Here is a 13,473-nt window from a genome sequence, read left to right on the forward strand (position 1 = left end):
TGGGAGTAGGGTTAGTTCTATACAAAAGTTGTTTAATATACTGATTCCTTTCATCTTTTCCATCGTGCCCTAATCTGTGGATTTGTTCGTGACTTAGCAATGGGACTTTTCTCTTCTTCTGATATTTAGTTTGATCTGTGGATTTAACCATTATTTGTGTAATGCTTAAATCAAATTTGTTTGTGTTTGAAAGGTGTATTTGTACTCAGAACCTCTTTGCTTGGTTTGTCATTATTTTGTTAATGGTGTGAAGTAGTAGCACTGAAGTTGAAGAAATTATTTTGGTCCTTCATTCTTCTTCATTTCAATTTAAGTGTATTCTTTGACGAGAACGAAAGCCAAGCTAACTAACCCATTTATTTTAGCTTTATAACAGCATTAGTTTATGATGTTTACTTCCTTTTTTGTCTCGTAAGAACTAAGAACTGAACAATCTGGGATCAGTTGTTAAGTTTGGTCAGTTTGATACCAAGGTCAGTGATTAATTTTGGCTATTTTAATAAGTTTCCATGTCTCTGTTTGGTTTCTAATACTTGTGGATTAGTGCAGCTTCAAACCTCTATGGGTGCAGCTTTATATATAACAGCATTTTGGTTTATATATTAGAACTATTGCTACGTAGGCTACAATTCTTAACATATCTTTTTGAGGGAAAGAATGTTTGTTCTCTAAACTGGTAAGTGAAATTGTTGAATGTACATGATATGGCTTAGGTGATAATGACGACACAGTTATTTGTGTCAAATGTGAACCACTTCACATTTTAATTACCAAATCTTCTTTTTTGCCTTTTGAAAGACTTTGATTTGCTTAAAGTACCTGAAAAAGTCACTTTCAGTTTACTGATCTTGCTATCTAGGGATAATGGGCTTGTTTGGGTGAGCTTTTAAAAAAAGATCTTTTTTCGAGTTATCTTTTTTTAAAAGATCTTATAGAGAAGTAAAAGTAATTTTATGTTTGGATATCTCATGTAAAAAGGTCTTTTTATCAATCTATGTTTGGGTATAACAATATAAAAGTACTTTTTTGTTTATTTATTACATGAAAAACATCTTTTTTTTAAGGAAAAAAGATCTTTTAAAAAAAGATGTAAATTACAGCTTCTCAAAAAAGATCTTTTTTTTTATTTTACTAGTGCTTTTACTTTTACTACTAGAAATTTGCCAACTATGTTAAAAAATAAAAAAGATTTTTTTTCATTGAAAAAAGATTTTTTTTAACAAAATAATGGCACCCAAACATGCACAATATTGTTTTTGAATACTTTACTTTTTTATAAGGGTAAGAAAATTATCTATGGGACCTTCTTATTTTGACTAAACATAACTATCGAAGTGGTTGTATATTGCGGTCTGCATTGATGATTTAGCCGTGAAAAGGCAGTTTATATGGCCTTCATTTTGGCAATTGTGTGGTTAAATACATGGCTGGAAATGGTTTATATGCAAATTGGCTTGTTTGGTGCATTTAAATTTAGTATAAGAAATGGAACTCTATAAATGGTTTTTGTGTGGTTAATCTCTTTCAGCCATGAAGCCGTGGAGCATCTCTGCTTGTTTCCATATACATAGGAAAGCTTTCGTTTGTTGAGCATATAAGGTTGGTGGAGTTTGAATCACTGGAGAGGACAACAGCATCATTTTTCAATTTCTTCAAGCTCTTAACATATAATCCACTTGCAAGTAGTGCTATGAGCAAAGCAAATCCTATAAGAGGCCCTGCAATAGTTTGAAAGTTTTTGTTGGTTTTGTAAACCAAGAATGTTTTTTGCATGAATGGTTTGTCGAAAAGGGAGTGGACCAACATGTATGGTTATTAGACCATCAATTTATGTGGCTTAATATTTTATGACAATAGTCTCTCTGTGGATCACAATTCTTACAATTGTAAATTTAAGTCTTCCTTGCTTCTTTGTTGGTGATTTCAGCATGAAGTTTTTTGTTATCTAATCATTATATACTTAAAAAAAATACTGAAACAATACTCAAACTAATTTACACAATTTGTCATTTGTCTGTTTCAATTCAAGTGTCAAATTACAACTTAAACAACAATACTATGGCCAGGACAATACAGACTACAGAAATAAAAAGTTGAAAGACCGCTAACAATTTCAAAAATACATCATTATACATATTTTCAACTCGGTCGATCGACTTCAAACTGGAATTCAAATGACAAGATCGATCATCTGCAACTTCAGCATGTTGGACACTTGGATCTGCCTATCTAAACATCTGCAACTTCAAGTCATACATTCACAGCTTCCTGCATTAGAAAATCATATAAGTAGATCAACTCACTAAATCAGTTTTATTAGACTCTTATATTGATTATTGCATATCATATAAAGTAATTTTGGATTTAACAAGTTTTGGAAAGTTAACCAGATTCGTTATTCTGTAAAATGTTGAATACTAAGTTAGGATCAATTCAATTAAGTGAGTTAGTCACTTGTTTTATGAACCTTCGGGTAGCTACTGATTGGTAACTTATCAATTGATAATAATATCAAGTAACCATAAGTTGTAACTAATGAAAAGTTAAGCAAGAAAGTAATTCAGTTATAATTTTTTCAGCCTAAAGAAAATTCAAAGTCAAGAACTAAGGCAGCTTAATTATTTCAACCATTGCAACTAGAGATATAATAATAGAATGCCATAAAAGAAAAAAAAGAAAAAGAGAATTCAAAGGGGAATAGGGCAAAGGCAAGTAGTATTTAATTTTCACACTACATCAACACCTGAACCAAGTCAACTTGAGTAGTTTCCTACCAACCTCAATTCCCAATTTTATTGTATTAAGGACCACAAAAAGTCACAGGTTCACGTGAAGATGCAAACAAATTAGTAGATAAAGGCAAATTAGGAAAATAACTATTTCACTTTTCTAAAATAATTTTAAAATTATAAGCAATTCTCAACTTGGGAAAAAAAAAAAAAAAGAGATTCGAACACGCAAATACAGCAGGTTCCAAACACACCAGGCTTCGTTCCTACAATATGCAAATAAACACATAACAATTGTACCTTCCATAAGTGGACTCCTAGGCTTCTATGTGTGCCAGGACATTGGATGCAAATAAATACTCCAAGACTTGAAGACTTGATATTCAACCAACCCAGTAGAAGTTTACATTTTTACTCTCTAGTTTTAATAGAAAAGAGCAGAAAAGAGCAGAAAGAAAATACAGTAGTGATGTAATCCACAAAAATCCAGTAGTGATGTAATCCACAAAAATCCTGGGAAGGAACCAACTAGCGAAAATATAACTCTTTCTATACCTTTTTCTAATAAGTCATTAACTACAACATAACTCTATCTATATACCTTCTTCATTTGGTTAGGTGGCTTTATCAGGAATTGAATTTAAGAAAAATGTGTTGTAGAATGCATGTTCAGAATCAAGACTCAATATACCAAATCAGATTAAGTCAACAGATGCCAAACCAGATATCAATATTGTACTTCACGAACTTACCTGGTTCGTTGAGAGACAAGAGACACAGCTCCGAAACGGTGGCGATGGTGGCGGCGCAGACCCGGAAGCACGCAATCCGCAACAATGAGAGGACCGTCGGAGGCTTCAAGACGCGATTGTGAACCACTGGAGACAGGCACGCTGTTGTCGCTCGGTAGTATTCGGCTTTTCTGCCGGCGACGGGGAAGACCGGAAGATTTGGGGAGAGGAGACAAGAAGAGGTCTGGAGTGGGTTAGGGTGACATTTTTGAAAAACTGAAATCTGGATTTGAGAGTAGGGTTGCATACAAAATTTAAGGGTATAATTGTAAATTTAACAATTTTAGTATTTAGTTTTAATTCAAACTAAATAAGATACTGAGACATAATTCAGTCATATACATTATTACGCCAAACATAATACTAAGACCTTTTTAAGTTCTTGTTTCTCAGTCACTGTACTAATACTTTTTTAAGTTCTTGTTTCTCACTCACTGTTTCTCTCAGTCTCTGTCTTTCTGTCTCTGTCTCTGTCTCGTAAACAAACGCTACCTAGAAGAAACGAGAAAACAGTGACAAAAGAAGATACTCGTCTCGCAGGCCCTTCTCCCTCTCCCACTGTTGGTCGCGGCGGCACTCTCTTCCTCCTCCGTGGTCCTATATGACGACTCGAATAGCGCCAGGTGTTGGCGCCAACTTGCTTGGCCAACACTCTGCTGAGAGGAATCAGGACGCCACCGCCTATGTCGGCAATCTCGACCCCCAAGTTCCCGAGGAGTTGCTCTGGGAGCTTTTCGTTCAGGCTGGCCCTGTCGGTTCGTCTCTCTCTCTCTCTCTCCAAATCTGCTGTTGTTTTCATTAGGGTTTGATATCATTCTTGCACCTCTTCAGTTAATGTCTATGTTCCCAAGGACAGAGTCACTAACCAGCACCAGGGATATGGATTTGTTGAATTCCGTAGTGAAGAAGATGCTGACTATGTAAGTCACCACTACTACTATTATTATTGTTATTCAGTTGAGTGTTATGCTTTGTTCTATTTCTCTATAGGTCATAGTTGTATCAGCTGCTCATTGAATTTCTTTTCCATCGCAGGCCATCAAGGTGCTTAATATGATTAAACTTTATGGCAAGCCAATTCGTGTAAATAAGGTCTGCGGTTTTTATTATTATGACTCTCTTTGTGCTTTGGTATTTAAGTATGAAACCTTGAGTGTATGTAGAATGTTAAGGTCAAGCATTACAAATGCCAAGAAAAGAAGCAAAATAGCTGTGAGAAATAGGGAACAACTTGTAGTTAGCCAACATTAGCTAATCTTTCTTTTTTAATTCTAAAAATTCTCATTCTGTGGAGGATTTAAGGTTTAGGTTTTATAATTTAGGGTTAAGGATTTAAAAACAGTTGGCAGATGTTGGCCAAAAAAAAGTTGACTCCCTAGAATTACTCAATAGCTGTAGGGAAATTTACAATGTTAAGTTGGATGAATGAATAGATGAAAACAGATACGGTCAGGACAAAGCTAGAGTTGTGCCTATTGAGGAGAAAATGATTATTAACCCGTCGAAGGTGGTTTAGTTATGGGAGGAAATGACCAAGTAGATTCTCTAGTGTGAGAAACATGGTGTTAGATGCTGATTTGGTTGATAAGGGTAGAGGAAGGTTAAATATAGAGGAAACCATTAGAAGTATCTTTCGTTCAATGATTTTGCTAAAATATATTCTGTGTGATGGCATTGTTTTATCCATACAGCCAACCCACCTTAACTTGTGCTAGTGGTATGAGATCTGATTGTTTTCCTCTTTAGACTTTAGAGGTGCCATTCCATGTGTTGGTCCATGAAACCATCACATTTGTCTGGCAGAGATGAGTAGCGAATGTGTTTGGTTAGTAGATTGCCGTGATTCTTACAAAACTTTAAATGTTTACTTTTGGAATTAAGTAATTCGAACGTTAAACAGTAGAGTATGGCGGCAATAAAGGAAAAAATTGTTGATCTAAAATTCAAGCCTACACTTTATTGAGACACAAGAATACTTGCTAGTGCATACAGTAGCACCCTAGCACCTTAAAAGCGCTCTGCCATTCACAAGAACTATACACTTAAAGTTCATTTTTTTTATCACACACTTTTCACTTCACTTTGCACATGCCAGCTTGACATGATACACACTTACCTCACAACTGCTCACTTCACAGTTCATTCCTTATTGTTACATACCAGTTCTGTGCAAAATATTAACCTAAATCATTTTCCCAACTCATCTCTCATTGCAAGATGTTAGTATGTCACTTTTTCCTCTGCATGGAATAAGTCTTTCATATTTACATTAGTTCGTATGAACATTCGTGTTTTCTGTATATGCCCTGCTGTGTTTCTACTATCTCATGTCAATGTCCTCACCATATGATTAAAGAGTATTGATTATTTTATTTTATTTATTTAAATTTTTAAGGCAACCCAAGATAAAAAGAGCTTGGATGTGGGGGCAAACCTTTTCATTGGCAATCTTGATCCTGTAAGTTACCAAGTTATGCAAGTGCTCAACAAGTTCATGTATGTTGAACATTGAAATCTAACAAAATTCTTCCTGATGTTACTACAGGATGTAGATGAGAAGCTCTTGTATGATACTTTCAGTGCATTTGGAGTTATTGTTACTAATCCAAAGGTTATTTTCTTCTAATATCTTTCATTACTTCTAGAAGCATCATGATTGTATAGCTTAGTTAACAGCTTCCTGCAAGTAGCAGTTGCTAAATACTTTTCATTTTCCCCTTATCTGCATTTTCCCCTTATTGTTTTATCCTCTGATCTCTGGTCCATTCATTTTTGAGCACTTAGCAGTTAGCTGTATACTCCTAAAATGTTTGGGGTCTTACGAAATGAATTTGATACTGTTCCAATGTATCCTCCAAGAGAAAAGTTTTCTAATTAGTTTTCCCTTAAACGGGTTGGGTGGATCCATAAAGTGGAATTTTGGTTTAGCACTTTATTTTATTGGTTGAGTGTTTGATGCTGGTTGAAACTGTTGACAATTTTGATTATTTGATAATTGTTTTAGTCTCCTGTAGTTAAATATATGCTGTCAAGTAAACAATAATTCTAAATCTTCCTAAGTTACCCTTCTAATAATGCTTCAAATTACTAAATAAAAAAATTTCTTGAATGCTTATGTTCCCAAGGTATTGATTGCTTATACATTTTTTCATGTAATATTTTCCTTTTAAGTACTTAGATGATTATTAGGAGGATATAGCAAAACCTAAATCAAATTATACTTCCTTGCCCATCTCAACTCTGCATCGTACAGGGATTGATTTCCCCTAAAATTATGCACATGATCTGATGTTCAGGCCCCTTTATACAGATTATGAGAGATCCTGATACCGGAAATTCCCGTGGTTTTGGCTTCATTAGCTATGATTCATTTGAGGCATCTGATTCAGCTATTGAGGTATGCTAGTATAGTCGAAATTTCAGATCATTTTTAGGAATGTAGGTGACGACTTGCAATTTCAGCCTTGTTTTTATGTTTTGGCTAGCAACAGCAGCAAATACTCTAGACAATGTCCAAAGAATACTTATACTTGTTTGTTCCCCTTCTTTTAAAATAAAATGTTTTGATTTTGTTGTCATTTCTGAATCAACATCATTCTTAATTATAAAATATGATCTGGAGGAAGCATTCCTATATCACTAACAATGACATTATTTTACACTCCATAGGCAATGAATGGGCAATATCTTTGCAATCGCCAAATTACAGTGTCATATGCTTACAAAAAAGACACTAAAGGGGAACGGCATGGCACGCCAGCAGGTCAGCCCCTTTTTGTTTTTGGCAACTATCTATTTTTCTGTGATTAAGTTACGTCTTTTGTCACAATACCATATGCTTATGTTTTATGTTTGATGCAGAAAGAGTTTTGGCTGCAAGCAATCCCACTGCGCAGAAGAGTAGGCCTCATACGAGATTCGCCAGTGCACCTCCAACACTCGCCAATGTTGCTCAGGCTAATGGTACCGTTGCTGTTCCGGTACCTCCTCACCCCTTTGGTAATGGAGTTGCTCCACCCCCCATTCCTGCCCTCCGACCACCACCACCACCCCCTCAAGCCGCAGCATTTCAGCCTATGCCAGGAGCTGGGCAACCAACATGGCATCAACAACAGCCCGGACTCCCGCCTGGAATGCCCCCACCTCAGGTCCAGCAGTTCCGGCCACCTCCATCTGGTATGCCAATGCCGCCACCTCCACAAGCTGTTTCGGCTCCTCCAAGGCCTCTTCCGCCACCAGCAGGAATGGTAAGCCAACCACCTGTTTGGCGACCACAACCACCCCCACCGCAGCAACAGGGTGGACGACCTATGGCATATGCTCAACCCTCAATGCCTCCACCTTCCTATAGCCAGATGCCACCACCTCAATGAAGGAATTCAAACCCTTTTGGAAGGATCCAGGGTCCTATTATATTGAATTTCGCCACTGATTTTTAGCGTTATGTTTCTTAATTAATGTGGTATTAGATACAGTTGCTATCGGCATCCTTGACACTAGGACAGTTAACAATATAATTAGAGTCCAAAGGAGAGATGCTCAACTCTTTAGCCTTGGGTTTGATATTGTTTTTAAGTAACTAATTTTCCAGAGTTCTTTCAAGCTATGGTGAATTGTGAAGGTGAATGAAAAATAGGAAGGAAATATCCAATCTGGCCTGTTTTATTTCTGCGATGGACTAAGCCTCCCCTAACAAAAGAACAAGTGACAATGGGGCCTTAATCTTTGCATTGTGAGATGCATTAGGTCTTCTGAATCTGATAGTGAAGTTAGTTAAGAGCAAGCAGAGTGAGTTTTTGTCACGTGAACCTGTGAGGTTCGTGTGATGTGCGAATTTATAATTGTCAAAATCGAACTGTAATTGAGTTGGTCATAAAAGGGTCCTTAATGATTCTCTTTTTAATGCCTTTGATGTTCCTCTCTAGCCGATATTAAAAGGGATTTGCATCCATTGTTACATAATGTACCGATTTAGGTCTTAGCTAACTCTTACATATTTATTTGTGGATTTCGTATCCTCATCTTTATGCCATCTGCTCCTTAATGAAATTTATTTTTCTAATACAAAAAGTATTTATTCAATTTTTCACAATCTCATAGCGAAATATTACATTCATAAGAGTTGAAGGATGAATCCAACTGGCTATTGTTTTTGTCTTTTTTTTTTTGGTTGATGATGTCAGAAACAGGAATACGATACTTTGCTTTGATGCTCAAGCCAAACAAAAATCTTTGATAAACTGTGGACCAAAATTACCCCTGGGTCCTGGGTGTATATAACATCTTCTGGCAGTGTTATTTTCACCTTGATGTGTTGGCCTTTCTTAATTTCTTTCTCTCCAATTTTATGTTTTACCATTAATAGTTTGATGGAGATTATCAAATTCTGACGTGATGGTTATAGATTTAGGTACCAACAATGACTATCGAAAGAGTTTACATTGCAAACACATCACTTATACAAGATGAAGTTCTATCCCATAGATTAGGCCTCATACCAATCAGTGCTGATCCCAGGCTATTTGAATATCCATGTCTGATTTCTATCTTGTCACCTAATTTATTTCTGATTACGTAAATATCTTTCTTGCGTGATAGATAAAATTTTATATAGATTGTTTTGCCGTTTGTGTAGATCTCATAATATCGCAGACTTGAATTTGTCTCCTTTTTTTTGGTTGTGAATAGATAATGCTGGGGATGATAGGAATGAAAAGAACACCATTGTCTTCAAAGTTCAAACTATATGTTGGTTGCCATAAAGGTCAGCCACGTATGACCGGTAAATGAGTCTGGCTCTTGCTTGATATTTAAATATTGCATTTAATTTTATTTGGCTATTTTAACTTTAATCATCTTAGCAATTTTATTTGGCCTCATACCGGTAAATGACGTATGCCCCCTGAAGTGCTATTCACTGAAGCTGTGAAGATGCTGGAAGACAAGTGTGAACGAGTAATTATTGAGCTTTTCTTGATTTTCTGTGTGGTATCTTGCAACGAAAGTAATGGTGAAAATGTAGTAGTGCATGTTACATATGATTTGTATTGTTATGATCTTTATCTAATCCTCTAAGTATATATATTTTTTCTTTTGATATAAAAGCTCTCTCTTTTCTTGTAGTGAATTCCAACCTTTTTTAGCAAATAAGAAATTTGATTGGAGATTTTATACAGAAAACATTTCTCATTTGATGGTTTATATACCATCTAATTAAAGGCTGAAATTGTTCCCAATGTGGAATGCTTGATTTGATTTATACCTCTGAAGCCAAACAAAAAGATGATTACAAAATGGGAAAAGAACTTTTCCTCTTTTCAAAATTAATTTATCCCAACCCAAACCAAAATAAGGTTAACATATAATAAATGATTACTGTACAGTAATTGAGCAACGCATTTTAAGTCAGTTAGTTACCCACAACCGAAAGGTTTAGGAAACCAGAAAGGCAGAAAGCCAAGTAGCACTACAGGCAGTAACATGAAACCATGTCAGGCTTTATATCCCATGTAGTATTGTCTTCCCATGCAGTTGTAGATTTAGATAAATTATTTTAGTATTGACACATAGTTGTATAGGTTTAAGAAAATTACTTCAAAAGTACTAGAGTTTAAAAATGAGATTTACGTTACATCATTACCTTTAACTTCTTTCGAACACAACTACACTCAACTGAACTCAAAAACTAACATGAATGATGCAGAGAATCACTAATATTGGTGCTGTAAAATGTACAGGGTGAGGACTGAATTATGTCTCAATATCCTATTTAATTTAAGATAGAAATTGAAATTATTCAAGTTACTTTAATATTAATCCGTGAGCATCTTTCCTATCTTTTCCTAGGGAATTTGTATTTAATTTGTTGAGTTTAATCAAGAATTAATTATCTTTTAGCCACTATTGATGCTACTTTGAGTCTTGTGAAATTCTATTTATTTTAAGTAGCATTTGGTTGGATTTGATGGAGCTTCCGCAGAAAAAGAGAAGAAGGCCATATAGGGCAGGAATGACTTAGAAAATGGAGAGGAAGCTTGCACAAATGGAATCAGCACAAGAATTAAAGGAGATGATAGCGAGGAGCGACGCGTACGCGTACCTGACGCGTGCGCGTGATTTAGAGCTTTCTATGGCGACGCGTGCGCGTATCTGACGCGTACGCGTGAAAAGCGAAGTTGCACAGCGACGCGTGCGCGTACCTGACGCGTACGCGTGACACGCGAAGAAGACCATCGACGCGTACGACGCGTACGCGTGACATACGCCACACGTAGAAAACGCTGATTCCTATTAATTCTGATTTAAATTTTATTTTAAAATAGGAAGAGATATTATTTTAGTTTTAGAAGATAGATTTTAAATTAATTAGGATTAGATATAAAAGGAGCATTCTAATTAGTTAACTGGGGGATTTAACAAATACATTTTATCAGAATCCTTATTTTCTCTCTTTGCCATGAGCAACTAAACCTCCACTGTTAAGGTTAGGAGCTCTGTCTATTGTATGGATTGATTCTATTATTTTTCTATTTTAATTCATGTATTGATTTCTATTTCAAGAATTGTTTTCGTTCTTTATTTTATGAATATGGGTGGAACGGAAGTATGACCCATGTTCTAATTGAGTTCTTGTATAACTTGGAAAAGCTCTTTACTTGAACAACAGCTTAAAAACAAATTCTCCTAAATTTTAATTATCTGGATTTAACGGGATACGTGACGTATAATCCTTTTATATTTGGGTAATTAGAGGTTATGTGGCATATAAACTAGAATTAAACTTCACCCTCTAATTGGAATTAAGTGACCAAGGAATTGGCGATTGATGAATTTTAGAGGAGACTAGGAACGTCTAAGGAATTAGGGTCTAGTCACATATAGTTTGCCATGAATTAAATCTTGCATGATTAACATAGTTAGTAAGAAAAGTCAATCCGGAAAATAGATAACTCTGAAACCTTAACTGCCTTCTTCATATTTTATTCCCAACTTATTTATTTGCATGTCTTCTGTTTAATGCTTTTTGAACTCTCAAACACTATTTTCTGTTTGTCTAACTAAGTAAATCATTTAACCATTGTTACTTAATCCATCAATCCTTGTGGAATCGATCCTCACTCACCTAAGGTATTACTTAGTACGATCCGGTGCACTTGCCTGTTAGTTTGTGGATTATAAATTCCACATCAAATACCCTTATTATATTTTAGTTAAAAAAAAAAATCTAACCCTTATAATTGAAAGTAGCATTCACGCCTTAGTCAAAGCACTTCAGCTTCGCCGTCGGCAGCAAAAGACAAATTCTGTGGAGCAAAGCCCGCACGTATTTTCTTGTGTGCATTGCTTCTCAATCGTGGTGCCATGAACCATCTCACAGAATCGTGATTTCGGCGCCTCCTCTTCCCACGACGTTAGAGCACGCCACCGCGAAGGGACAGTAATCTCGGCGCGCGCTTCTGGATACCACGTCGCTAGTCACCGCCGTGAGGTTAGTGGATGTTTGCCGTTGAATCATTCTCTATCTCTTTCTTTGATTTACTGTTTTGAGAAATTGAACCAAGATGAAAATTGAGAAAGAAGACAATGTTTTACCCTAAAAATTTCATTAAACAAGGATAATGTTAAAATATTTGTTTTACTCGAATTTTTGTTCCATTGTTAACAACAAATAAATCAACAATTTTCGAGTTTTGTTTCACAATCTTAATTCAAGGAGTGGAAACGACTTTTTTTGTGGGTTTCTCAAAGTCTCAATTGTAGTTTCGAAAGTAAAATTAAAGATAAAAAGGAAAACATACAAGGTGCCGGAGGCAAAGTAAAATGCAGAAATTAAAACAAACAGGAAATTAAAAAGAAGATGAAAGAAGAAACATGAACGTAAAAGAGAAAAAGACGTAAAAGTAAAGAAATTTTATTAATAAAAACTGAAAGAAAGCAAAGTACAAGTGTTTGAGTTCAGAGAAATTACTTAAGATTCCCAATTTTACTCTGTGATGCCAAGGGGCTGAGAGCGTTTTGGATTTCTAAGTATTTTTCAAGAAGAACTGAACTCATTACAACGTGTTCCTAAAGCTCTATTTATAGACTAGCCTAATCTCAATGGGCAGTTACTCTTTGTACACCACTTGCAGGAAATTTGAATTTCTTGTAGCTGTTCCCGCACTTCTTGCTTGCTGTTAATTTCAAAATTTAAATAAATAACCAACTATCAAATGATCTAATTTAATTTAAAATAGATATAATATTATATATAGGTATATTACCAAACGACTAATTATTTATTTTTATAATTTTCTTATAAAAAAAATATTTTGTCTAACAAGATGCCCCCAAGATTTCTCACTTGAAGATATGCAATGATTGAAAGTGAGAAAACTTAGTTGTTTATTGACATTTTTCTTATTTTTGACATTGAAAGTCAATTGACATTTTAGACACATCCGCTTGACAGATTAAATGCCTACTAGTAATAGAATTAACAGAATTTCTAAGTCTATAAAATTTTTACATTAATAATTGAACTGTCAACGGGGTCTATTCTTTTGTATGAAATTTTTAAGTGTGTCAAATGATATCTGTTCTAATTTCGACACATTAAATGTGTATCAATTGACCTTTGTTTTGACCTTTAATATTTCAATTAAGAGTTTTTTGACACACACTTTCATTGTTTTAATTGACACAATTTTCCTAACTTCAGAAGTAACAGAATCTAACTTTGTGAAGTCGTTCCTTTCATATGTTAAACTCTATGTGTCAATTAAATTTGATAAAATTTCTAATCCTATAAAATCTCCACACTAACATTCTAATAGTTTTGACTCCAAGCGCTAATAGATTCAACAGAATTTCTAAGTCAATTAGGCTTTTGTATTTATGAAGTACATGCCTAAATGTCAATGAAAGATTATTTTTATCCAAGATTTTAAACTTGATGCATCTTTTTTTTTCTT

The 13,473-nt window shown here is 35.0% G+C and overlaps 1 protein-coding gene and 2 long non-coding RNA genes across 3 annotated transcripts; 2 read left to right on the forward strand and 1 right to left on the reverse strand.

The window, feature by feature from the left end:
* Positions 1-1,984: 1,984 nt before the first annotated feature.
* LOC112750082 (uncharacterized) lies at positions 1,985-3,745 on the reverse strand. Its single transcript, XR_011873339.1, has 2 exons — positions 3,482-3,745; positions 1,985-2,268 (listed from the first exon to the last, which is right to left on the reverse strand). It is a non-coding gene; the product is annotated as an uncharacterized lncRNA (long non-coding RNA).
* Positions 3,746-4,049: 304 nt separating this feature from the next.
* On the forward strand, positions 4,050-8,171 carry LOC112750081 (uncharacterized). Its single transcript, XM_025798612.3, has 8 exons — positions 4,050-4,275; positions 4,352-4,440; positions 4,556-4,612; positions 5,916-5,978; positions 6,066-6,131; positions 6,831-6,917; positions 7,190-7,283; positions 7,382-8,171. Exons 1-8 carry the CDS (start codon positions 4,122-4,124, stop codon positions 7,891-7,893), a joined length of 1,122 nt encoding a protein of 373 aa, XP_025654397.1. The 5' UTR covers positions 4,050-4,121; the 3' UTR covers positions 7,894-8,171.
* Positions 8,172-8,915: 744 nt separating this feature from the next.
* LOC140179640 (uncharacterized) lies at positions 8,916-9,623 on the forward strand. The gene is made up of 3 exons (XR_011873340.1): positions 8,916-9,054; positions 9,209-9,302; positions 9,429-9,623. It is a non-coding gene; the product is annotated as an uncharacterized lncRNA (long non-coding RNA).
* Positions 9,624-13,473: the final 3,850 nt, after the last annotated feature.

This window comes from Arachis hypogaea, chromosome 15, assembly GCF_003086295.3.
Source record: "Arachis hypogaea cultivar Tifrunner chromosome 15, arahy.Tifrunner.gnm2.J5K5, whole genome shotgun sequence".
Taxonomy (NCBI): domain Eukaryota; kingdom Viridiplantae; phylum Streptophyta; class Magnoliopsida; order Fabales; family Fabaceae; genus Arachis; species Arachis hypogaea.